Source organism: Aquarana catesbeiana, linkage group LG06 (assembly GCF_042186555.1).
Source record: "Aquarana catesbeiana isolate 2022-GZ linkage group LG06, ASM4218655v1, whole genome shotgun sequence".
Lineage (NCBI taxonomy): Eukaryota > Metazoa > Chordata > Amphibia > Anura > Ranidae > Aquarana > Aquarana catesbeiana.
In genome coordinates, this window is record NC_133329.1 from 401068696 (window position 1) to 401095217 (window position 26522).

The 26522-nt window shown below is 46.9% G+C and overlaps 1 protein-coding gene across 1 annotated transcript in view; it reads left to right on the plus strand.

Moving 5' to 3' along the window:
* The first annotated feature begins 263 nt into the window (after positions 1–263).
* Positions 264–26522, plus strand: part of LOC141147242 (contactin-associated protein-like 5) — a 585111-nt gene continuing 558852 nt past the window's right edge. Inside the window, exon 1 of the mRNA XM_073634434.1 lies at positions 264–648. Coding sequence (XP_073490535.1) covers positions 567–648 — 82 coding nt within the window. The 5' untranslated portion in view covers positions 264–566. The remainder of the gene's footprint in view (positions 649–26522) is intronic.

Genomic DNA, 26522 nt, shown 5'->3' on the forward strand with positions numbered 1-26522 from the left:
ATGTACAGTGTTCAGCTCCTGCTCCCATGTACAGTGTTCAGCTCCTGCTCCCATGTACAGTGTTCAGCTCCTGTTCCCATGTACAGTGTTCAGCTCCTGCCCCATGTACAGTGTTCAGCTCCTGATCCCATGTACAGTGCTCAGCTCCTGCTCCCATGTACAGTGTTCAGCTCCTGCTCCCATGTACAGTGGGTGTATCTGCTCCAGGCTGTGGGTGGGGAGCTCCATTGCTCGCCTATAAGGAGCTGTCCACCATCTCAGTGCTGAATCTTCCTCCAGCGCAGGAAGCTGCCTCTGCTCTCCTCTCCTCTCTTGAGTCTCTTCTCCTCTCTTCTCCTCTCCTGAGTCTAATCTCTTCTCCTCTCTGGCTGCCTTGTGGATGGTTCTCTTGCAGGAGTTTGTGCAGAGGAAGTCTGCAGCCCAGCCTGGATTATCTGGATGGTGCTGAGAGCTGAGGATTGTGTGATCAGGCACAGAGATCTGGGATAACATCCTCACACATTGCCTCCTCTACCTGAGCAAATTCTGCTGGAGGAGAGAAAAAAAAAGAGAAATAAAATATAACAATGGATCCTAATGCAAGCTTGTTGGGAGCTTTTCTGTGTGTGCTGTCTGCTGTGTGGCCCCTGGGATCAACAGCTGCAAACTGTAAGTGATGGGGGCAGTTGGGTGTGTTGCACAGACACCTATGGGGGGTCTCTGACACTTGTCTGTCTAGGTGGGATCTGTGGAATGATGATTGCTGCTTTGGTTGCTCTGGCTGCATATTAAAGCTGTTTATGTTTCCTGCACTGTGTAGGTAGAAGGCATTTAATGGCAAGCCTGTGCTCTGCAGATTGCAGGGTAGCTGGCTACAGTCCCTGCACACTCTGATTCATTGCTATTGCTTTAGATGGGTGTCTATAGTGCAACCTGCAAAGCATCTCTGATTACCAATGTGATACAATCTGATACAATGTGATACAATGTAATGGCTGATATCATGTATCTATAGCAGCCCCCCCCCCCCCCCAATATTAGCATCAGAACCTGCAGGCTGTCCTATGATTGTTGGTTGAACTGGATGGATTTGCGTCTTTTTTCAGCCAGATTAACTATGTAACTGTCATGGGGTGAAGTTTGCATTCTGCAGCATTAGAGTGGAGTTGATTTTATGGTCATGGATGCGTCCAGCTGCTGAGCATGTTGTGTAAAGGTGACAATACGCTATACAATCTGATAATACAAATGTCTTTAGAAAGCGCAGGGACCTGCTTGACTCCGAACAAATTGAATGGGATGTTAGGGGAAGGAATGTGCCCATCATTGGTGTCAGTTGAAGGAATAGTGCCCCATCATTGGTATCCTTGCGAGGAATAGTGCCCCATCAATTGGTGTCAGTGGGAGGAATAGTGCCCCATTGTTGGTGTTGATGGAAGGAATAGTGTCCCATCATTGATGTCAGTGGAAGGAACAGTGCCCCATCATTGGTGTCAGTGGGAGGAATAGTGTCCCATCATTGCTATCAGTGGGAGTAATAGTGCCCCATCATTGGTGTCAGTGAGAGGAATAGTGCCCCATCATTAGTGTCAGTGGGAGGAATAGTGTCCCATCATTGGTATCAGTGGGGGGAATAGTGCCCCATCATTGCTGTTAGTGGGAGGAATAGTGCCCCATCATTGGTGTCAGTAGGAGGAATAGTGTCCCATCATTGGTGTCAGTGGGAGGAATAGGGTCTCATCATTGGTGTCAGTAGGGGGAATAATGTCTCATCATTGATGTCAGTGGGAGAAACAATGCCCCATCATTGGTGTCAGTGGGAGGAATAGTGTCCCATCATTGGTGTCAGTGGAGGGAATAGTGCCCCATCATTGCTGTTAGTGGGAGGAATAGTGCCCCATCATTGGTATCAGTGGAGGGAATAGTGCCCCATCATTGCTGTTAGTGGGAGGAATAGTGCCCCATCATTGGTGTCAGTAGGAGGAATAGTGTCCCATCATTGGTGTCAGTGGGAGGAATAGGGTCTCATCATTGGTGTCAGTAGGGGGAATAGTGTCTCATCATTGATGTCAGTGGGAGAAACAATGCCCCATCATTGGTGTCAGTGGGAGGAATAGTGTCCCATCATTGGTGTCAGTGGGAGGAACAGTGCCCCATCATTGGTGTCAGTGGGAGGAATAGTGCCCCATTGTAGATGTCAGTGGAAGGAACTATGCCCCCAACATTGGTGTCAGTGGGAGGAATAGTGCCCCATTGTTGGTGTCAGTGGGAGGAATTGAGCCCCATTGTAGATGACAGTGGGAGGAACTATGCCCCATCATTGGTGTCAGTGGGAGGAATAGTGCCCCATTGTTGGTGTCAGTGGGAGGAATAGTGCCCCATTGTAGATGACAGTGGGAGGAACTATGCCCCATCATCGGTGGGAGGAATAGTACCCCCATCATTGGTGTCAGTGGGAGGAATAATGCCCCATTGTTGGTGTCAGCGCAAGGACCTCCTCGACTCCAAACAAATTGAATGGGTTGTTTAGGTGTTTCCTAATTTTGGTAAGTTTAAAGGAAATTGTACAACCAGATTGTGTGGGGTACGCTCAGCCTTAAGGGGTTCATGAAAAGGTAGGAAGTGAATGCTGATAGGGCAAGACTGATCCCCCGGGAAGTATGGGGGATCCTTGGAATTGATAGAATGTATCTAACTCTTGGAAGTTCAATGTGTGGTCATCAAGTTGCCATCACCATGAGCTGCTGCAGTCTCCGCCAGCGACACCCTAGAAGTACGCACTTTGAATGCTTTATGCCGGTCTGGGAGGCTTCCTGGAGATACAATGGGCTTTATGTGTAGCAGAAGCATCAGGCTAGACAGGGGACAAGATCACAGCCAAGATGTTCACATCAATAATAGAAAAAAAGTCTCATCATCCCATACATATAGAAGGTGTGTCTGGGCTAAATTGCTAATTTGCAAGTGTTGAGGTATTTATGGCGTATTAAGGCACGCTGATGTATGTTTTGTATACAGGCATTATATTTTTAATGATCAGATTAGATCTAACTGTGTGCGGCAACTGCTTATTTAGGCCATTTTATCATCAATTTGTATCATAAAGCAAGATTTCGATTTTTTTTCTCGACCATTGCACTGTGGCACATCGACCACTGGAGGACACTGTTGGTCTTTTGCAGGTTTGTGTTGAACTTCTTATCCAAAGCTTATGAAAACACAGAGAATGGATTACACATTGGGATAAAGTGTCCTCAGAAAAATAAGAGAAGCCTTTTATCTTTCTGCACCGTAACATGATATCCCGTGCAAAAAAAAAAAAAAGAGAAAAAAACACCCACATAAATAATAATAATTTTGAATTAATTGAATTAATATATATATCTTCTGTCCTGTGTGTGCATGATGGGTTTTCATTTCCTGCCCTGGAATATCTTGTGAATCTGAGACAGGAATTGCCATATTTATTTGTCAAGATGGTAATTGCTAGAGAAATCTTTGACAGGGTCATCACCCTTTGCATAAATCAAGATAGTTGGTTTTCTAGCAGTGTGCAAATCCAGACAAACAAACACTGTGTATGTCCGTCTTTCTATACCAAGGTTACGTGAAACCCTAAGGTTCCTTCAAAGGCTAGTACGGGTTCCTTGGGCAGTGGGCATTCTGTGCCTCTCAGATAAGTAACCACTAATGCCAAATAACTTTGTAGCTATCTGTAAGGGTGGCATTCTTTTGGCTGGCCACTAATATGAGGAGCATTCTTCCCACTGACCAATAATGTAAGAATCATTCTTCCCACTGACCACTAATGTAAGGAACATTCTTCCCACTGACCACCAATGTAAGGAGCATTCTTCCCACTGATCACCAATGTAAGGAGCATTCTTCCCACTGATCACCAATGTAAGGAGCATTCTTCTCACTGACCTCCAATGTAAGGGACATTCTTCTCACTGACCTCCAACATAAGGGACATTCTTCTCACTGACCTCCAATGTAAGGAGCATTCTTCTCACTGACCTCCAATGTAAGGAGCATTCTTCCCACTTACCTCCAATGTAAGGAGCATTCTTCTCACTGACCTCCAATGTAAGGGACATTCTTCTCACTGACCTCAAACGTAAGGGACATTCTTCTCACTGACCTCCAATGTAAGGAACATTCTTCCCACTGACCTCCAATGTAAGGAGCATTCTTCTCACTGACCTCCAATGTAAGGAGCATTCTTCTCACTGACCTCCAATGTAAGGAGCATTCTTCTCACTGACCTCCAATGTAAGGTAGCATTCTTCCCACTGACCTCCAATGTAAGGAGCATTCTTCTCACTGACCTCCAATGTAAGGTAGCATTCTTCCCACTGACCTCCAATGTAAGGAACATTCTTCTCACTGGCCTCCAATGTAAGGAGCATTCTTCTCACTGACCTCCAAAGTAAGGGACATTCTTCTCACTGACCTCCAATGTAAGGAACATTCTTCCCACTGACCTCCAATGTAAGGAGCATTCTTCTCACTGACCTCCAATGTAAGGAGCATTCTTCTAACTGACCTCCAATGTAAGGAGCATTCTTCTCACTGACCTCCAATGTAAGGAGCATTCTTCTCACTGACCTCCAATGTAAGGAACATTCTTCTCACTGGCCTCCAATGTAAGGAGCATTCTTCTCACTGACCTCCAATGTAAGGGACATTCTTCTCACTGACTTCCAACGTAAGAGACATTCTTCTCACTGACCTCCAATGTAAGGAGCATTGTTCCCACTGATCACGAATGTAAGGAGCATTCTTCCCACTGACCACTAATGTAAGGAGCATTCTTCCCACTGATCACCAATGTAAGGAGCATTCTTCCCACTGACCTCCAATGTAAGGAACATTCTTCCCACTGACCTCCAATGTAAGGAGCATTCTTCTCACTGACCTCCAATGTAAGGAGCATTCTTCTCACTGACCTCCAATGTAAGGAGCATTCTTCTCACTGACCTCCAATGTAAGGAGCATTCTTCTCACTGACCTCCAATGTAAGGAACATTCTTCTCACTGGCCTCCAATGTAAGGAGCATTCTTCTCACTGACCTCCAATGTAAGGGACATTCTTCTCACTGACTTCCAACGTAAGGGACATTCTTCTCACTGACCTCCAATGTAAGGAGCATTGTTCCCACTGATCACGAATGTAAGGAGCATTCTTCCCACTGACCACTAATGTAAGGAGCATTCTTCCCACTGATCACCAATGTAAGGAGCATTCTTCCCACTGACCACTAATGTAAGGAGAATTCTTCCCACTGACCTCCAATGTAAGAAGCATTCTTCTCACTGACCTCCAATGTAAGGAGCATTCTTCTCACTGACCTCCAATGTAAGGGACATTCTTCCCACTGACCACCGATGTAAGGAACATTCTTCTCACTGACCTCCAAGGGGCATTCTTCTCACTGACCTCCAATGTAAGGGACATTCTTCTCACTGACTTCCAACGTAGGGGACATTCTTCTCACTGATCACCAATGTAAGGAGCATTCTTCCCACTGACCTCCAATGTAAGGAGCATTCTTCTCACTGACCTCCAATGTAAGGGACATTCTTCCCACTGACCACCGATGTAAGGAACATTCTTCTCACTGACCTCCAAGGGGCATTCTTCTCACTGACCTCCAATGTAAGGGACATTCTTCTCACTGATCACCAATGTAAGGAACATTCTTCCCACTGACCACTAATGTAAGGAGCATTCTTCCCACTGATCACCAATGTAAGAAGCATTCTTCCCACTGAACACCAATGTAAGGAGCATTCTTCCCACTGATCACCAATGTAAGGAGCATTCTTCTCACTGACTTCCAACGTAAGGGACATTCTTCCCACTGACCACCAATGTAAGGAACATTCTTCTCACTGACCTCCAATGTAAGGGACATTCTTCCCACTGACCACCAATGTAAGGAACATTCTTCTCACTGGCCTCCAATGTACAGTAAGGAGCATTCTTTTCACTGACCTCCAATGTAAGGGACATTCTTCTCACTGACCTCCAATGTAAAGGACATTTTTCTGATTGACTACCAATGTAAAAGGCATTTTTTCCACTCACCATCAATGCAAGGAGCATTCATCCAACTGACCATCTTTCTAAGGGCAATCTTCCCACAGACCACCAGTGTAAGGTACGTTCTTCCCAATGACCACCAAAGTAAGGGAAAATCTTTTCATTAACCACCAATCTAAAAGGCATTCTTCCCAATGACCTCCAATTTAAGTAGCATTCTTTCCCTTGAACACCAATGCAAGGGAAATTCTTCCCACTGACCACCAAAGTAAGGAGCATTCTTCCCACTGACCACCAATGTAAGGGACATTATTCTCAGTGATCACCAATGTAAGGAACATTCTTACCGCTGATCACCAATGTAAGGAACATTCTTCCCACTGATCACCAATGTTAGGAGCATTCTTCCCAAAGACCACCAATGTAAGGAACATTCTTCCCACTGATCACCAATGTAAGGAACATTCTTCTCACTGATCACCAATGTAAGGAACATTCTTCTCACTGATCTCCAATGTAAGGAGCATTCTTCTCACTGATCACCAATGTAAGGAGCATTCTTCTCACTGATCTCCAATGTAAGGAGCATTCTTCTCACTGATCACCAATGTAAGGAACATTCTTCTCACTGATCTCCAATGTAAGGAGCATTCTTCTCACTGATCACCAATGTAAGGAACATTCTTCCCACTGATCACCAATGTAAGGAGCATTCTTCCCAAAGACCACCAATGTAAGGAACATTCTTCCCACCGATCACCAATGTAAGGAACATTCTTCTCACTGACCACCAATGTAAGGAGCATTCTTCCCACTGACCACCAATGTAAGGAGCATTCTTCCCACTGATCACCAATGTAAGGATAATTCTTCCCACTGATCATCAATGTAAGGAACATTCTTCTCACTGATCACCAATGTAAGGAACATTCTTCTCACTGACCACCAATGTAAGGAGCATTCTTCCCATGGACCACATATGTAATGTTGTCCCACTGACCTCCAATGTGAGGGAACACTAAGATTTTCACCCGCCAAGGTGCCAAAGTACAAAGTATTTGCAGTGGACGCACGTGGTGGGCGATTTGGTCGGAGAGTTATTACTGAGTTTTGTACCGGAAACTTCCTCTGCAATATGTTAACATGAACACTGTTTGTTAACACGGCCCTGCCAAAAATAATTAAAGTGGGTTGTGAATTACTTCCCTGAAGAGTTTGAAAACAAAGTAATTACATGGCTTAGTAAAAAGCGAAATGTACAATTTGTATATTCCGACAGAGCTCACTATGTTTTTTTAAAGCATACACTATATTACCAAAAGTATTGGGACGCTTGCCTTTACACGCACATGAACTTTAATGGCTTCCCAGCCTTAGTCCGTCGTCTTTGTGGGGGAAAAAAGTGTACAGCGTCGCACAACCACGCCACCAAGTACTAAGTCATGTTTTGCGAAGGGTTCAAATACTTATTTCCCTCATTAAAATCAAATTATATCTTTTTTGAAATGCGGTTTTCTGGATATTCATGCCTAAGCCTATTTCTGACATTTGTTGCTTAAAATCCGTATTTTTTGCTAGAAAATTATTCAGAACCCCCAAACGTTATATATATATATATATGTATATATATATACATAACTGTCATCTCTAATCCGCAGTGGCTCCTCCTCTGACCCGCTTAGGGTTGCCACTTGTCCGGTTTTGACCCGGACAGTCCGGGTTTTGACATATGTGCCCGGGTTTCTGACGGGTTGAAACCCGGGCACATGTGTCAAAACCCGGACCAGTGGCCCCGGCCGCTACATCTAGAGCGGCGATTCCCATGCCCGCCATCATTGTTACACTGAGCCCATCTCAGCGATGGGCAGTGGGTGCCCTGTGATTGGCTGAATGGGTCACGTGCAGGCGGCAGGGTTAATTTTAGTCTTAGGACTAAAATAGCATTTTAGTTTTAGTCCCATTTTAGTCTTCTGCAATTGTTTAAGTTTTAGTCGTATTTAGTCGACTAAATCTCCAGTATATTTTAGTTGACTAAAATCTCCAGTACATTTCAGTAATTGCAATTTAGTTTTAGTCATAGTCTTTTGACTAAAATGGCATTTTAGTTTTAGTCTCATTTTAGTCTTTTGACTAAAATTGCTTTTAGTTTTAGTCGTATTTTAGTCATCTCAATTGTTTTAATTTTAGTCGTATTTTAGTCGACTAAAATAGTATTCATTTAGTCGACTAAAATGTTTTAGTCGTTTTAGTCAACTAAATTAACACTGGCAGGCGGCGGACAAGGGGGTCTGTGATTAGCCGGTGGAGCTTGTCACATGTAGAGGCGGGGCTGGACTGTGGGTGATCGCAGCCGCCCGAAGTCCCGCCTCCCTGCCTGGCTTGCGCTGTGTGTTCTACCCCCCTCCTCTGTCAGCTACCCCCCCTCCTCTGTCAGCCACCCCCCCTCCTCTGTCAGCCACCCCCCCTCCTCTGTCAGCTTACCCTCCTCCTCTGTCAGCCACCCCCCCTCCTCTGTCAGCTACCCCTCCTCCTCTGTCAGCTACCGCCCCTCCTCTGTCAGCTACCCCTCCTCCTCTGTCAGCCACCCCCCCTCCTCTGTCAGCTACCCCTCCTCCTCTGTCAGCCACCCCCCCTCCTCTGTCAGCCACCCCCCCTCCTCTGTCAGGCACCCCCCTCCTCTGTCAGCCACCCCCCCCCTCCTCTGTCAGCTACCCCTCCTCCTCTGTCAACTACCCCCCTCCTCTGTCAGCTACACCTCCCTCTCAGCTACCCTCCCCCTCCTCTGTCAGCTACCCCCCTCCTCTGTCAGCTACCCCTCCTCCTCTGTCAGCTACCCCCCCTCCTCTGTCAGCTACCCCCCTCCTCTGTCAGCTACCCCTCCTCCTCTGTCAGCTACCCCCTCCAATGTCAGCTACCCCCCCTCCTCTGTCAGCTACCCCTCCTCCTCTGTCAGCTACCCCTCCTCCTCTGTCAGCTACCCCTCCTCCTCTGTCAGCTACCCCCCCTCCTCTGTCAGCTACCCCTCCTCCTCTGTCAGCTACCCCCCCTCCTCTGTCAGCTACCCCTCCTCCTCTGTCAGCTACCCCTCCTCCTCTGTCAACTACCCCCCTCCTCTGTCAGCTACACCTCCCTCTCAGCTACCCTCCCCCTCCTCTGTCAGCTACCCCCCTCCTCTGTCAGCTACCCCTCCTCCTCTGTCAGCTACCCCCCCTCCTCTGTCAGCTACCCCCCTCCTCTGTCAGCTACCCCTCCTCCTCTGTCAGCTACCCCCTCCTCTGTCAGCTACCCCCCCTCCTCTGTCAGCTACCCCTCCTCCTCTGTCAGCTACCCCTCCTCCTCTGTCAGCTACCCCCCCTCCTCTGTCAGCTACCACTCCTCCTCTGTCAGCTACCCCCCCTCCTCTGTCAGCTACCCCTCCTCCTCTGTCAGCTACCCCCCTCCTCTGTCAGCTACCCCCCCTCCTCTGTCAGCTAGCCCTCTCCTCTGTCAGCTACACCTCCCTCTCAGCTACCCTCCCCCTCCTCTGTCAGCTACCCCCCTCCTCTGTCAGCTACCCCCCTCCTCTGTCAGCTACCCCTCCTCCTCTGTCAGCTACTCCCCTCCTCTGTCAGCTACCCCCCCTCCCAGCTACCCTCCCCCTTCTCTGTCAGCTACCCCCTCCTCTGTCAGCTACCCCCCTCCTCTGTCAGCTACCCCTCCCTCTCAGCTACCCTCCTCCTCCTCTGTCAGCTACCCCCCTCCTTTGTCAGCTACCCCCCCCCCTCCTCTGTCAGCTACCCCTCCCTCTCAGCTACCCTCCTCCTCCTCTGTCAGTTACTCCCCTCCTTTGTCAGCTACCCCCCTCCTCTGTCAGCTACCCCCTCCTCTGTCAGCTACCCCCCTCCTCTCAGCTACCCCCCTCCTCTGTCAGCTACCCCCCCTCCTCTGTCAACTACCCCCCCTCCTCTGTCAGCTACCCCTCCCTCTCAGCTACCCTCCCCCTCCTCTGTCAGCTACCCCTCCCTCTCAGCTACCCTCCCCCTCCTCTGTCAGCTATTCCCCTCCTCTGTCAGCTACCCCCCCTCCCAGCTACCCTCCCCCTCCTCTGTCAGCTACCCCCTCCTCTGTCAGCTACCCCCCCTCCTCTGTCAGCTACCCCAGTCTCAGCTACCCTCCCCCTCCTCTGTCAGGTACCCCCCCTCCTCTGTCAGTTACTCCCCTCCTTTGTCAGCTACCCCCCTCCTCTGTCAGCTACCCCCCTCCTCTGTCAGCTACCCCCCCTCCCAGCTATCCTCCCCCTTCTCTGTCAGCTACGCCCCTCCTCTGTCAGCTACCCCCTCCTCTGTCAGCTACCCCCCTCCTCTCAGCTACCCCCCTCCTCTGTCAACTACCCCCCCTCCTCTGTCAGCTACAACTCCCTCTCAGCTACCCTCCCCCTCCTCTGTCAGCTACCCCCCTCCTCTGTCAGCTACCCCCCCTCCCAGCTACCCTCCCCCTTCTCTGTCAGCTACCCCCTCCTCTGTCAGCTACCCCCCTCCTCTGTCAGCTACCCCCCCCTCCTCTGTCAGCTACCCCAGTCTCAGCTACCCTCCCCCTCCTCTGTCAGGTACCCCCCCTCCTCTGTCAGCTACCCCTCCCTCTCAGCTACCCTCCCCCGCCTCTGTCAGCTACCCTCTCCTCTGTCAACTACCCCCCCTCCTCTGTCAGCTACCCCTCCTCCTCTGTCAGCTACCCCCCCTCCTCTGTCAGGTACCCCAGTCTCAGCTACCCTCCCCCTCCTCTGTCAGCTAGCCCCCTCCTCTGTCAGCTACCCCCCTCCTCTGTCAGATACCCTCTCCCTCCTCTGTCAGCTACCCCCCCTCCTGTCAGCTTCCCCCCCTGTCAGCTACCCCCCCTCTGTCAGCTACCCCCCTCTGTCAGCTACCCCCCTCTGTCATCTACCCCCCTTTGTCATCTACCCCCTCTGTCAGCTACTCCCTCCTCTTTCAGCTACCCCCCTCTGTCACCTACCCCCTCTGTCAGCTACCCTACCCCCCCTGTCAGTTACCCTCCCCCTCCTCTGTCAGCTACCCCGAAACAGCACGCTAATGTCCTGCAGGCGGGTCACACTGCACTGTCGGTCTGTGCACTCTCTCTCTCCCACCCAGCCACTGGCGCCGATGCCGCCAGAGATAGTGAATGGAGGGACACTACACTGGTGTCCTAGAAACCAGGGATGCTTTTGCAGGAGAAAGCCTGATATTACAGACTCCGCCCCCTAACAGGTTCACACACACACATCATTGCAGCGGCTCCTGGAAGGTAAGGGTTTTTTTTTTGTCTTGCTGTAATGGAGGTCTCTATTTATGGGGTGCCTGTGGATTGCTTGGAATTTTTTTGGCTTTTTTTTTGTAATTAAAAGGCTCTTGAAAGGGTTATAGAATGCACAGTGCCACTTTGTGAACAGTTTGGATGGGGTTGGGTTCAGTAGAGCTGATTCAGGTTTTTGGATGGAGGTTCACTGCCCCACTGACACCATCCACTGCCCTACTGACACCATCCACCGCTCTACTGACACCATCCTCTGCTCTACTGACACCATCCACTGCTCTACTGACACCATCCTCTGCCCTACTGACACAGTCCACCACTCTACTGACACCGTCCTCTGCCCTACTGACACCGTCCACCACTCTACTGACACCGTCCACCACTCTACTGACACCGTCCGCTGCCCTACTGACACCGTCCACTGCCCTACTGACACCGTCCTCTGCTCTACTGACACCGTCCACTGCTCTACTGACACCGTCCTCTGCTCTACTGACACCATCCTCTGCCCTACTGACACCGTCCTCTGCCCTACTGGCACCATCCTCTGCCCTACTGACACCGTCCACTGCTCTACTGACACCGTCCACTGCTCTACTGACACCGTCCACTGCTCTACTGACACCATCCTCTGCCCTACTGGCACCGTCCTCTGCCCTACTGACACCGTCCTCTGCTCTACTGACACCGTCCACTGCTCTACTGACACCATCCACTGCTCTACTGACTGACAGTGTCCACTTTTAAGGTAGGCTAGTTTCATATTTTAACTGACATTTCTTTTATCAATCGAATCATATTTTATGGGTACACTAATGCTTTTGTTTTATTTAACCATGCCCCTTTAAGTCCCGCCCCCCCCCATGTTAATTCAAATTGACCACAGCCACTGTTCACCGTAGCACACCTCATTACTACTCTCTTTGGGTAACCCAAAAGGTGTCCCGGGTATTTTACAATCCTATAGCGTGTACTACAAAAAAATTGTAGTGAAAGTGTTCTGGTTTGGCTTGAAGAAAAGGTGGCAACCCTAGACCCGCTGTTGGCTCCTCCTCTGACCCGCTGTTGGCTCCTCCTCTGACCCGCTGTTGGCTCCTCCTCTGACCCGCTGCTGACTCACCGACAGTCCCATTCACTTTAATGGGACGGCGGTTGGTGACACAACAAGGTGAGGGGCGTGGCGGCAGCAGGTGAGTGGATGCCCACTAACTGGCGCTGCCATGATGGATCTGAAATGACAGGTGCTCTTTAAATGTAAGGACTCATTCTCGTTGGTAGTTATAATCTTTAATAATAGCAAACAAAATGAAGGTTTCCTATTTAGAATAATAAGCTGTCAGGTTAGTATAGCAGCGATATCAGGACCGATTCAGTCATACAGTTTGTAGTGTACATAGATTTGCAAAACAATGAGATAAAGGAATATTCCTGAACTTTGTTTTATCTCATGTTTACTGTGAGATTGTGTGAATGCATCAATGCAGTGCATGTTATCTCAGCTTGGATTCATTGAATGAATTTACCAAAAATGTAAATATTGCAGAATATACAGCCTCATGCTATATAACTAAGCTCCATTTCATGCGGAATAAACTAAATTATTAATGTATCCTAAATAGAAAACTATCTTTAGATAGATTTTTACGCCAAAAGCATCCTATTAAAATAAATTGGATAAAAATTTTAAAAAATCGATTTAATTTAAAAAAAAAAAATCATTGATTTCTATCCACCCCGGTTCCTATGCAGAAGTGAGCCTGATTTTGCACCCTCCAACTTTAGTAAATAATAAACCCCATTGTATCGTTATTTTATGGAAAGTATCGGGAAGATTTGTTCTTTTTTTTTTTTTTTTTTAGGACGCCTCTATTAAAACGCAATCTTCGATCGAGCTCTGTATTGGAGCCTATGGCCAGCCTTTAGCACATTTTCTGAAAAAAAGCCTCCCCTGCGCATTGCTCAGCACCAGCACTTTGCATAATTGTATGGAACGGGAGAAGTACGGTATTAAATTGAACCATAAATTCTCGGAGATAGCGCTGAAACATAAGAGCCGGGCCACGTTATCGGAGAATTGCTTCTCACATGAGCATAAAAAAGATAAGAATTGTTGTGCGGCGTGTGAATCTGCTGGCTGGGAACGCGTAGATCATCGTGATCTGTGGCTGTGCTCGCATCTGTTCCACTTTGGAGGACTTGGCACGTGAGTGCGGCCCGTCTGATTGGATGACTAATGCAGAGCGTGATCGGGATTCCGGGGGGGGGGTTGGGTGGTGGTGCTGAGAGCGAGAAAAAAATTTAGGAAAAAATTAAAAAGTGAAAATAAAATAAAATAGTCCAAATCGATGGTTGTGTATAAATGAATGTACACAAATAAGTGAAGAATGAACAGTCCACATAAAGTACATAAAAGTGAGTTTTCTAGATTTGGCCACTAGGGGCGCGCACGCGCCCCCTGCTCGCCCACGGAGTCGATACGAGTACCCGACGGTCGCGACCACCGCCTGCCTCCCGCGATCGCTCGGCGCACACGGAGAACCGGGATCTGTGTGTGTAAACACACAGATCCCGGTTCTCTGAGGGGGGAAGTGACAGATCGTTTGTTCATACTGAGTATGAACAGCGATCTGTCATCTCCCCCACACAGTCCGCTCCCCCCTTCAGTTAGAACACACACTAGGGAACACATTATCCTCTTGATCACCCCCCTAGTGGTTAACCCCTTCACTGCCAGTGACATTTTTACAGTAATCAGTGCATTTTTATAGCACTGATCGCTGTAAAAAATCCCAATGGTCCCAAAAATGTGTCAAAATTGTCCGACGTGTCAATGTTGCAGTCCTGATAAAAATCGCAGATCACCGCCATTACTAGTAAAAAAAAATAATAATAATAAAAATGCCGTAAATCTATCCCCTATTTTGTAGACGCTATAACTTTTGCGCAAACCAATCAATAAACGCTTATTACGATTTTTTTTTTTTACCAAAAATATGTAGAATAATAAGTATCAGCCTAAACTGAGGAAAAAACATTTTTTTATATATATATATTTTTGGGGGATATTTATTATAGTAAAAAGTAAAAAAAAATGTGTTTTTTTCAAAATTGTCGCTCTTTTTTTTATTATAGTGCAAAAAATAAAAACCGCGTAGGTGATCAAATACCACCAAAAGAAAGCTCTATTTGTGGGAAAAAAAGGACGCCAATTTTGTTTGGGTGCAACGTCGCAGGACTGCGCAATTGTCAGTTAAAGCGACGCAGTGCCGAATCGCAAAAAGTGCTCTGGTCAGGAAGGGGGTAAAATCTTCCGGGGCTGAAGCGGTTAATAAGATAAAAGATTGCAAAATAGAAGATAAAAATTATCGTAAAAAACACAGCCGGCCAGCAAGCGAACACCCGTCCTCTGAGTAAGCGCGATGACGTCAGCACGTCAACCTCCCTACGCGCGTTTCGTCATAAACTGACGTCGTCTCGGGGATCCCTGTTGTTTTTATCTTCTGTTTTGTAAGTGCAATCTTTTATCTTATTAAATCTTTTTGGTACGGTGTACACTATGGAGTCTCTCTTTATATTTTTGGGGTAACACCTGAACTCTTTCCTTGGTGGCTGATGCTTGAGTTTCCCATGCGATTTGGTGCTCAGTTTAAGCTCCTTCCCAATGCCAGTTGTGGATAACCATCTTCCTTTTGGATCAAGGCCCTGGCTGGGTTTTTAGCTGCAGGCTCCCAAAACCGTGCCTTGCGGTAAGCACGCGGTGAAGGTGCGCCGTCGTCAAGGGCTGTTATATGAGAAAAACTCACTTTTATGTACTTTGTATGGACTGTTCATTCATCACTTATGTTGTTTGTGTACATTCATTTATACACAACCATCGATTTGGACTATTTTATTTTCACATTTTTTTCTCACGTTTTTATTCAAGTTTTATTCAAAGTAGCACTGCTACTTTGTATTATTTATCTGGTTCTGTGCGTATCTCACGGTTTTAGCAGCTGCTTGTTTTGTATTTCTATATGTCATTTAGCGCTGTATTTTTTCCCTTTTCCGCTGTGTCATACGTAGTGTTGCCACCTGTACGGGAATGACCCGGACAGTCCGGGTTTTGACACTTGTGCCCGGGGTTTTTGTCCCCCTGAACAGAATTTGATGCTATAAGGGGGGGGGGGGGTCTCTCTCTAATAGAGGTCTCTATGGGGGGGAGGGGGCACTGATATAAGGGGACTCTGAGCTAATGGGGGGTCTCTGACTGCTGATCTAATAAAAAAAAGAAAAAATGCTGTGTGCCGTTAAAGTGTTCGGGTTTGGCTTGAAGAAAAGATGGCGACCCTAGTCATACAAAGGCCACAAGGACATCATTTATCACAAATCGATGGAAGCATTTAAAATAAAATAAAAAAACAAGCATCAGATAAATTTTTTTCAAATGTTAAAATGTTTGTAAAGTCTCGTTTAAAAAAAAAACAAAAAAAACTAATATTTTAAATTTACCTGCACTATACAGTTGGATTTGCACAGAGCAGCCCCGATCCTCCTCTTCTTGGGTCCCTCTTCTGTGATCCTGGCCCCTCCCTCCTGTTCAGTACCCCCCCCCCCCCCCGCAGTCAGCAGCTTCCTATAGAGGCACCCGAGCCGAGTCGCAGCTCCCTGTGTCCATTCAGACATGGAGCCCCGCCCAGGCCCCACCACTCCCTCCCCTGATTAGCTTACTGACTTTGATTGACAGCCGCGGGAGCCATTGGCGCCGCTGCTGTGTCTCAGCCAATCTGGAGGAGAGTCCCGGATGGCTAGGACACTCGTGGACATCGCTGGAGAGAGATGGGGCTCAGGTAAGTAATTAGGGGTGCTGGGGGGGGTGGAGGGGGAAAGTCCCTGTGTGTCTTATAGAGTGAATATTGAGCAGGAGTTGCCGCGCGCCGCTGCTCGCTCCGTGCACACACATGGGACACACCGCCTACTTGAGCCGCCCTCTCACTCCTGCTAATCAGAAGTCAGCCCCGCCCAAGGCAATGCCAGGTCGCCTCCAATCACAGCGCCGCTAGCCAAACGTGGCGTGACGTGAGAATCCACTGTCACCAATCGCGGCCACCCCCATCCCCATGATGTTTGGGGTGGAGGAACTTGACTGGCTTGCACAGAGTCCTGACCTCAACCCCACAGAACACCTTTGGGATGAGTTAGAGCGGAGACTGCGAGCCAGGCCTTCTCATCCAACATCAGTGCTTGACCTCACAAATGCACTTCTGGAAGAATGGTCAAACATTCCCATAGACACACTTCATGTGAAGATTATGCCAATGGTCAGTTTAAAAGAACCAGTATCATTTTGCAAATAAAAATAATATTATTACATGGGGGACAGACTGACCAGGGCAGGATTATACTGGGGGACAGACTGAGCTGGGGGATGTACTGGGGGACAGACTGACCAGAGAGGGATTATACTGGTGGACAGACTGACCTGGGGGGATGTACTGGGGGACAGACTAACCAGGGCAGGATTATACTGGGGGACAGACTGAGCTGGGGGGATGTACTGGGGAGACAGACTGACCTGGGGAATGTACTGGGGGACGGAGTGAGCTGGGGGGATGTACTGGGGGACAGACTGACCAGGGCGGGATTATACTGGGGGACAGACTGACCAGGGGGATATACCCCAGTTGAAGTCCTCGCGGACGAAACGCGTCGGATCTGATATGCCTGCCTTGCCACGATTGAATTAAGTGCTTATTTTACTCGCTTTGTACCCGGTCTCTACTTTTGTCTCTATGAGCCAGAGTGCGTTTTATTGCTAAACTTTTTATTAAAGTTTTTGAAAGCTGATTCCCACTATGTTACATAGTTACATAGTTACATAGTAGGTGAGGTTGAAAAAAGACACACGTCCATCAAGTCCAACCTATGTGTGTGATTATGTGTCAGTATTACCTTACATATCCCTGTATGTTGCGGTCATTCAGGTGATTATCTAATAGTTTCTTGAAGCTATCAATGCTCCCCGCTGAGACCACCGCCTGTGGAAGGGAATTCCACATCCTTACCGCTCTTACAGTAAAGAACCCTCTATGTAGTTTAAGGTTAAACCTCTTTTCTTCTAATTGTAATGAGTGGCCCCGAGTCTTATTAAACTCTCTTCTACGAAAAAGTTTTATCCCTATTGTGGGGTCACCAGTACAGTATTTGTAAATTGAAATCATATCCCCACTCAAGCGTCTCTTCTCCAGAGAGAATAAGTTCAACGCTCGCAACCTTTCCTCATAACTAAGATCCTCCAGACCCTTTATTAGCTTTGTTGCCCTTCTTTGTACTCGCTCCATTTCCAGTACATCCTTCCTGAGGACTGGTGCCCAGAACTGGACAGCATACTCCAGGTGCGGCCGGACCAGAGTCTTGTAGAGCGGAAGAATTATCGTTTTATCTCTGGAGTTGATCCCCCTTTTAATACATGCCAATATTCTGTTTGCCTTATTAGCAGCAGCTTGCATGCCATTGCTGAGCCTATCATCTACTAGGACCCCCAGGTCCTTTTCCATCTTAGATTTCCCCAGAGGTTCTCCCCCCAGTGTATAGATTGCATTCATATTTTTGCCACCCAAATGCATTATTTTACATTTTTCTACATTGAACCTCATTTGCCATGTAGTCGCCCACCCCATTAATTTGTTCAGGTCTTTTTGCAAGGTTTCCACATCCTGCGGAGAAGTTATTGCCCTGCTTAGCTTAGTATCGTCCACAAATACAGAGATTGAACTGTTTATCCCATCCTCCAGATCGTTTATAAACAAATTAAATAGGATTGGTCCCAGCACAGAACCCTGGGGAACCCCACTACCCACCCCTGACCATTCTGAGTACTCCCCATTTATCACCACCCTCTGAACTCGCCCTTGTAACCAGTTTTCAATCCAGGTACTCACCCTATGGTCCATGCCAACGGACCTTATTTTGTACAGTAAACGTTTATGGGGAACTGTGTCAAATTCTTTTGCAAAATCCAGATACACCACGTCTACGGGCCTTCCTTTATCTAGATGGCAACTCACCTCCTCATAGAAGGTTAGTAGATTGGTTTGGCAAGAACGATTCTTCATGAATCCATGCTGATTACTGCTAATGATATCGTTCTTATTACTAAAATCTTGTATATAGTCCCTTATCATCCCCTCCAAGATTTTACATACTATTGATGTTAGGCTAACTGGTCTGTAATTCCCAGGGATGTTTTTTGGGCCCTTTTTAAATATTGGTGCTACATTGGCTTTTCTCCAATCAGCTGGTACCATTCCAGTCAATAGACTGTAAAAATTAGGAACAACGGTCTGGCAATCACCTGACTGAGTTCCCTAAGTACCCTCGGATGCAAGCCATCTGGTCCCGGTGATTTATTAATGTTAAGTTTCTCAAGTCTAATTTTAATTCCGTCCTCTGTTAACCATGGAGGTGCTTCCTGTGTTGTGTCATGAGGATAAACACTGCAGTTTTGGTTACTGAAGCCCCCCGATTCACTCGTGAAGACTGAGGAGAAGAATAAATTCAATACCTTTGCCATCTCCCCATCCTTTGTAACCAGATGTCCTTCCTCATTCTTTATGGGGCCAATATGGTCTGTCCTCCCTTTTTTACTGTTTACATACTTAAAGAATTTCTTGGGATTTTTTTTGTGGAAGTTTTCTTTTTAATCCTTCCACCTGAGGGCCTGCATCTCCTTCATGAAGATTGATTGTTGAATTGCGATACAGTTCCATACTATGAAGTTTGGAAACTAGTGAGATTGGAGGAGGCCGATCGGTGAGTGCTTCCACCGTTTTTTTCCATCTGCCGTGGACACAGTGCTGCACCCATCACTTCCCGCTCTTCCGTAAGCCTGTTTGACTCTCAAGGCGCTGGCTAGTGAGTCCACCAATTCCGGTAAGGGTATTTTCACCTGTCCTTATCTACATCACAAGTCTGTCCATCATACTACACTGAAGCCATGGGGGACCCATACTATTAGTTTTAGTGGAAGTCATATTGGCTAATTCTTTAGATACACGTCTTGAGAACTTTCTATGGACTTTCACTTTATTTTTGAGCATATTTTTAATTTTAATTTTAAGTTTTGATTGTAACACTACTGGCACGAATGTTTTTTATTCTTTTGTTTTTGAGTCGTACATATTGACTCATAGTTTATGTATTATTGGGTTTTTTGTTATGTGTAATTAGATATTTAACACATGAGATCACCCCACAGATATATAGATCTTATCACAAACGTTTTACATGTTGGTATTCTTTTGAGTCGTACACACTGACTCATAGTTCATGTATTGTGGGGCTTCTTAGACATTCAACATATGCGATCACCTCCCAGATATACAGATCTCATAGGCGTGCGCACAGGGTGTGCCGGGTGTGCCTGAGCACACCCTAATCACCCCCATGCAGTGCTGATTGCCCCTGCTTCTTGGCGCCCCTTGTCTCCTCCCTGCAGTGCTGCCAGCTTCCCTCCTCACCTGTCCCCCCAGCTGCTGCGGGGGACGTTTCAGGATGGAGAGCTGGGGAAGGAGCTGGTAAAAATGTAATTTACCCCTTCCTTTTCTGGATGAACACAGTGAGTGATCTGTACTGATCGCTCCTGTGTTCATTCCTACAGAGGAAGTAAACCCTGATGGGTTTTTACTTCCTCTTTATTCCCCTGCAAAGTAAAAGCATAATGGGCTAGTATGCATCGCATACTAGCCCGTTATGTGGCACTTACCTGAAAACGATGTCCGCTATGTCCCCGCTAATGGAAGCATCAATCTTCGCCCCTCTCCCTTCCGGGGCTCTGGCTCTGTGACTGGCCAGAGCCGCATGACGTCACGGCACATGCTGGGGAAGAAAGAGCATGGAGGGCCATTTCTTCACTGCTCATGTGCCGATGACCTTATCGGCGCCCTACAAGGTAGATATTTTCAATACATATAGGTAAGCCTTATTATATTAAAATGTCTCAGGGGGGTTTACAACCACTTTAACTAAAGCATAGTAAACTATGTTTGTTTATGAGACATCAGGGGTCTGTTTAGACCTTGATATTTCACCAAAGCCCCCCCAACGGGGCTCCTAAAAATTAAAAAAATAAAAATAAAATAAATATTGTAAAAAACAATTACAGAAATAAAAAATTGTAAAAAATAATTACAAAAATAAAATTGAAAAAAATAATAAGATAATAAAAGAAATTGTAAACAATAATTACAAAAATAAAATTGTAAAAAATAATAAAATAACAAAATAATATTGTAAAAAATAATTATGAAAAAAAAAATTGTAAAAAATAATAAAATAAAAAACTTCTGACACTGACCACTGCCCTACTGGTCCCAATCTCTGCTCTACTCATACCTTCTACTGCTCTGCTGATTTACACGCATGTGCGTTCGTGCTCTGGGGTGCACACCCTAATACAATAGGCTGCGCACACCAATGACAGATCTTATTATAATATATAAGCTCTCATACACAATTTGTAGAAGTTCTGCTTCACTAAACACTTTATTGTGCAAAACTTGACCTCCAGACTGATATTTTGGTGGGTCTTGCCCAATAATGAACATTACGTTTTTTTAGCGCCACGCTTGATTTGAGTTATTTATTCACAATTTGTCTGATTGTTGTGTCGGCTGCTTTATACACTTTGGTTGGCGCAGTATTATTATTTTTGGATATTTAGGGGGGATGTACTGGGGGACAGACTGACCAGGGAGGGATTATAGTGGGGGACAGACTGACCAGGGGGGATGTACTGGGGGGACAGACTGACCAGGGGGGATGTACTGGGGGGACAGACTGACCAGGGGGGATGTACTGGGGGGACAGACTGACCAAGGAGGGATTATACTGGGGGACAAGCTGGCCTGGGGGGGATGTACTGGGGGACAGACAGACCTGGGGGGATGTACTGGGGGGACAGACAGACCTGGGGGGATGTACTGGGGGACAGACTGACCAGGGGGGATGTACTGGGGGGACAGACTGACCAAGGAGGGATTATACTGGGGGACAAGCTGGCCTGGGTGGGATGTACTGGGGGACAGACAGACCTGGGGGGATGTACTGGGGGACAGACTGACCTGGGGGGGATTATACTGGGGACAGACTGACCAGGGGGGATGTACTGGGGGGACAGACTGACCAGGGAGGGATTATACTGGGGGACAGACAGACCTGGGGGGATGTACTGGGGGGACAGACAGACCTGGGGGGATGTACTGGGGGACAGACTGACCAGGGGGGATGTACTGGGGGGACAGACTGACCAAGGAGGGATTATACTGGGGGACAAGCTGGCCTGGGGGGGATGTACTGGGGGACAGACTGACCAGGGGGGATGTACTGGGGGGACAGACTGACCAGGGAGGGATTATACTGGGGGACAGACAGACCTGGGGGGATGTACTGGGGGGACAGACAGACCTGGGGGGATGTACTGGGGGACAGACTGACCAAGGAGGGATTATACTGGGGGACAAGCTGGCCTGGGGGGGATGTACTGGGGGACAGACTGATCTTGTTTTGATTTAACTACGCTCCTTAAGCTTCTCCCATTGTTAACACAATTTGGCCACAACCACTGTTCATGACGTTACGCTACATGCGCCCCAATATTGCTGAAAGGTGTCCCAAATCTATAGTGTGTACTGCAAAAAAAATGTTGTGCACCGCTGAAGTGTTTCGGGTTTGGCTTGATGAAAAGGTGGAACCCCACTCCCCCGTACCGGCATTATCCTGGTTACTCTCAAGCCTCGTGCAGTCAGTCCTTTACTGGGGTGCCGGTAGCAGGAGGAGGAGGGGGGGTCCATCTCTCACACAAAGCATGGGGGAGCTGTGACAGTGACATGAGAGGCTTTTTAGATGAGTTTCTAGCTAGTAACATCCCATATGTACATGACAGCTTGCAGTAAAGTAAGTGTGAGTAACACATGCTCAGAAATAATATTTACAGCTAATTAAAGTCTAAAAATACCTTAGCACAATTACGTTAGCGCTCGGTTAGGAGGGGAGCACAACAAATAAACCCGTCGGATAAAAGAACAAGTTCTGAGAGTGAAGATGTGAAGAGTGGGGGGGGGGGGTGAGCAGTCATGTAACGGGGCGATGATACAAGAACATTAGGAGCATTAATAGAGGCAATGACAGCATGGGGCCTATTAAATGACTGAAAAGAGCAATGCTACGCCAAATCAACCAATCAGAACTCAGGCAGTAAAACGAAAGGCGATTTCTGACTGGCTCCACAGGCTGTTGTACACCAGTACCGCTTAAAGCTCGTTAATATACAGTATGCAAATATATATGTATATATATATATATACACAGTGGGGACGGAAAGTATTCAGACCCCCTTAAATTTTTTACTCTTTGTTATATTGCAGCCATTTGCTAAAATTATTTAAAGTGGAGTTCCACCCACTTTTACAACTCTTTAGCATCCCTCACTAAACTGTGCACTGTTAATGAATTGGATATTTTTTTTCTCAGCACCTACTGTATATCTGCTGTATTCATTTTCCACTTCCTCCTCCCTGGCCGTGGCCCATCGCATCATTTCCTGTTTGCAATGCCTTTTGGGAAGGGGCAGCAACTTCCTCTGACACTGCCGTTGCTATGGAAATCTGACCTGAAACTTATTACACTGCTTGTGCTGCACTGAGCATGTGCGAGATCTGCAAGGATGAGATCCAGGAAGAAATACAGTCTGTCTTCAGATGCCCACACTTAAGATGGCCACGGCCTGCTGTAAGTTTATAAAATAACAAACTACTGCTATAAACTAACAAAACAGACCTTAGTTTACAGACTAACTTTACTAGAATACATTAAGCTTGTGTATTATAGGGGTATTTTTATTTAAAAAGTATAATTTCGGCCGGAACACCACTTTAAGTTCATTTTTTTCCTCATTAATGTACACACAGCACCCCATATTGACAGAAAAACACAGAATTGTTGACATTTTTGCAGATTTATTAAAAAAGAAAAACTGAAATATCACATGGTCCTAAGTATTCAGACCCTTTGCTCAGTATTTAGTAGAAGCTCCTTTTGATCTAATACAGCCATGAGTCTTTTTGGGAAAGATGCAACAAGTTTTTCACACCTGGATTTGGGGATCTTCTGCCATTCCTCCTTGCAGATCCTCTCCAGTTCTGTCAGGTTGGATGGTAAACGTTGGTGGACGGCCATTTTTAGGTCTTTCCAGAGATGCTCGATTGGGTTTAAGTCAGGGCTCTGGCTGGGCCATTCAAGAACAGTCACGGAGTTGTTGTGAAGCCACTCCTTCATTAGTTTAGCTGTGTGCTTAGGGTCATTGTCTTGTTGGAAGGTAAACCTTCGGCCCAGTCTGAGGTCCTGAGCACTCTGGAGAAGGTTTTCGTCCAGGATATCCCTGTACTTGGCCGCATTCATCTTTCCCTCGATTGCAACCAGTCGTCCTGTCCCTGCAGCTGAAAAACACCCCCACAGCATGATGCTGCCACCACCATGCTTCACTGTTGGGACTGTATTGGACTGTATTGGACAGGTGATGAGCAGTGCCTGTTTTTCTCCACACCAGTTGTGCAAGGGTGTATAAGCACTTTAGCACGGCATCATGCCCATTGTCTAGGTCAGCTTTGGGGTGGGAAATCCCCTTCCCGCAGCTCATTGACCTATCTATGGCAGCTAAATCCTGAGTTTGCGGAGAACTGTTTGGTTTGAACCAAACCCAAGCTCATCACTATACGACACATGGTAAATGGCTCAACTTTGAGGAACTGCAATGCCTTTCATTGAAAGTTATTGCTAATACTGCACTAGACATTGTAGTTCCAACCCTGTGGTAACAGTTTGATGAAGGTCTTTTTCTGTTCCAGCATAACTGTGCCCGTGTACAAAGCCAGCTCCATAAAGACGTGGTTTGTTGGATTTGGTGTGGAGGAACTCAAGTGTCATGTACAGAACCCTGACCTCAAACCTACTGAACACCTTTGTGAGGACTGAAGGACTGTAGAGCAGATTGTTAGAGGGTGTTAGCTCTGTCCCTTTGGTTCCAAGCAACCAGCCTGTCAGGCATTGTCCCTGGTAATGGGTAGGTTGGTGGGCTAGAAGGGGAGAGGAGTAAGAGGAGGAGGAGTGCAATCTACGCATGTGCGGCTGAAGATCCTCTATCATCATGGGCCATAAGTTATGTGCCATAAGCTGTGAGTACCTTTAAATAAAGAACCAGCTTTAGGAATGTTAGAGTTAGGAATGTAGGTTCACCTATTATATGGGACCGTTTAATAGCTGGGTCACGTCTAAAAAGTGATGTTCTGCACCACCTCAAATGGATTGTTTTGCCACCTAGTTGAGTAACTTAAGAAAAAATTCTGTTTATCTCATCTGTTTTATATTTCTATCCTTTTGAGAGTAAAGCTGGCTATACATGGATTGCAATACGGCAGGTTCAGTGGAGTGCGGCTGAATTTCGATCAATGTATGGGCACTGTGGTCGATCTACCAATCAACTTCTGTACAACCACCCTGTTGGATATTCCCTGCTCGATCAGCACTGCAGGCTAAAGCCTGCAACGCTGATCATTGTATTCTGACAGAGGGGAAGTCTTCCCCACTCTCAGAATACAATACCTCAGTGGGGAGGATTCCTCCATCCACCTCCAAATTGTGGATGGGGGAATCGGGACTCATCCATGGGAAGCATAAGTGTAAAGTATCTGAACCCAGCTGGACATTCTTTAATTGTGCTGGGATGAGAAAGAGTGGGAAAACGATGCTCAGCATTGATTCAAGTTTTGGGCTTACAGCTCGGACTAGTAGTCCAGGTGTCCGCTCTCTAATGAGTGTAGGGCAATGGTCTCCAAACTGCAGCCTGAGGCCTTATGTGGCCCTTTGCTTGCCTTTATCTGTCCCCTGGGGCATCATTTCTCCCACTGACACCTGCAATGGGCCACTATTTCTCCAAATGACACCAACGATGAAGCACTATTCCTCCCAATAACATCAACAACGGGGCACTATTCCTCCCAATGACACCAATGATGGGGCACTATTCCTCCCAATGACACCAATGATGGGGCACTATTCCTCCCAATGACACCAATGATGAGGCACTATTCCTCCAGATGACACCAAAGATGGGGTACTATTCCTCCTCATGAAACCAACAATAGGGCACTATTCCTCCCACTGACACTAACGATGGGGCACTATTCCTCCTGAGGTCACCACCAATGGGGCACTATTCCTCCCGATGACACCAATGATGGGACACTATTCCTCCTGAGGTCACCACCAATGGGGCACTATTCCTCCCGATAACACCAATGATGGGACACTATTCCTCCTGATGACACCAATGATGGGGCACAGCCTGGCCCCCCTAATGTCATCAGAACAATAAACTGGACCTTTTTTTTAGAAAGTTTAGAAACCCCTGGTGTAGGGTTTCACACTTTAATGAATTTGCCTGGGATAATTTGGCTATGGGATCCCAAAAGTTATCTAGAAGGAGGCAGAAGAAGCCAAATGACTTTGAGGTTGTCATGCGGGAAGGAACTGTTTACAACTGGGCAGAGCACGATACCAGACACAGTGATCTCATTCCCAGGCACAAGTGAAAGCATGCCTTACCCCCCCATCCACAGTCTTCTCATCCAACATTAGCACTTGATCTTATAAATATTCTTTTGTCTGAATGGACAAACAGGGTGGGGGTGGGGGGACGACTCATGAATAATTCCCATGGTTTTTGAATGGGTTGTCCAACAAACTCATATCGATGTGATGGCCAGGTGTCTACGGACTTCATGGGTGGGGAATTCACTTGAGGTTTTCTCATCCACATCACTGTCCAGATCTGTGTCCACAAATACGGTGTCTGTAAAATGTTCCAGGACCCTGAACAGTATGCCCTCACAAACCATTCAAAAACGTGAGGGATTTAAGACTTGGACAGCACAAAACACCATGGAAACCAATGGTAATAAATTGAAGATAGTTCAGAACTTTATACTTTTAAACAATTAATGAAAAGCTGGTCATTAGCTTTCTAATAAGGATGTTCAGGCTGCCTGGAGCTCATAAATAATATTAATAGTTTATATGAGTGACAACACTTAATGAGGTGCAGATTTAAACTTTATTAACTGTAAGTGCAATGCCAGCAGGATAACAGGATAAAGCCTCAAACCCTGGGTTT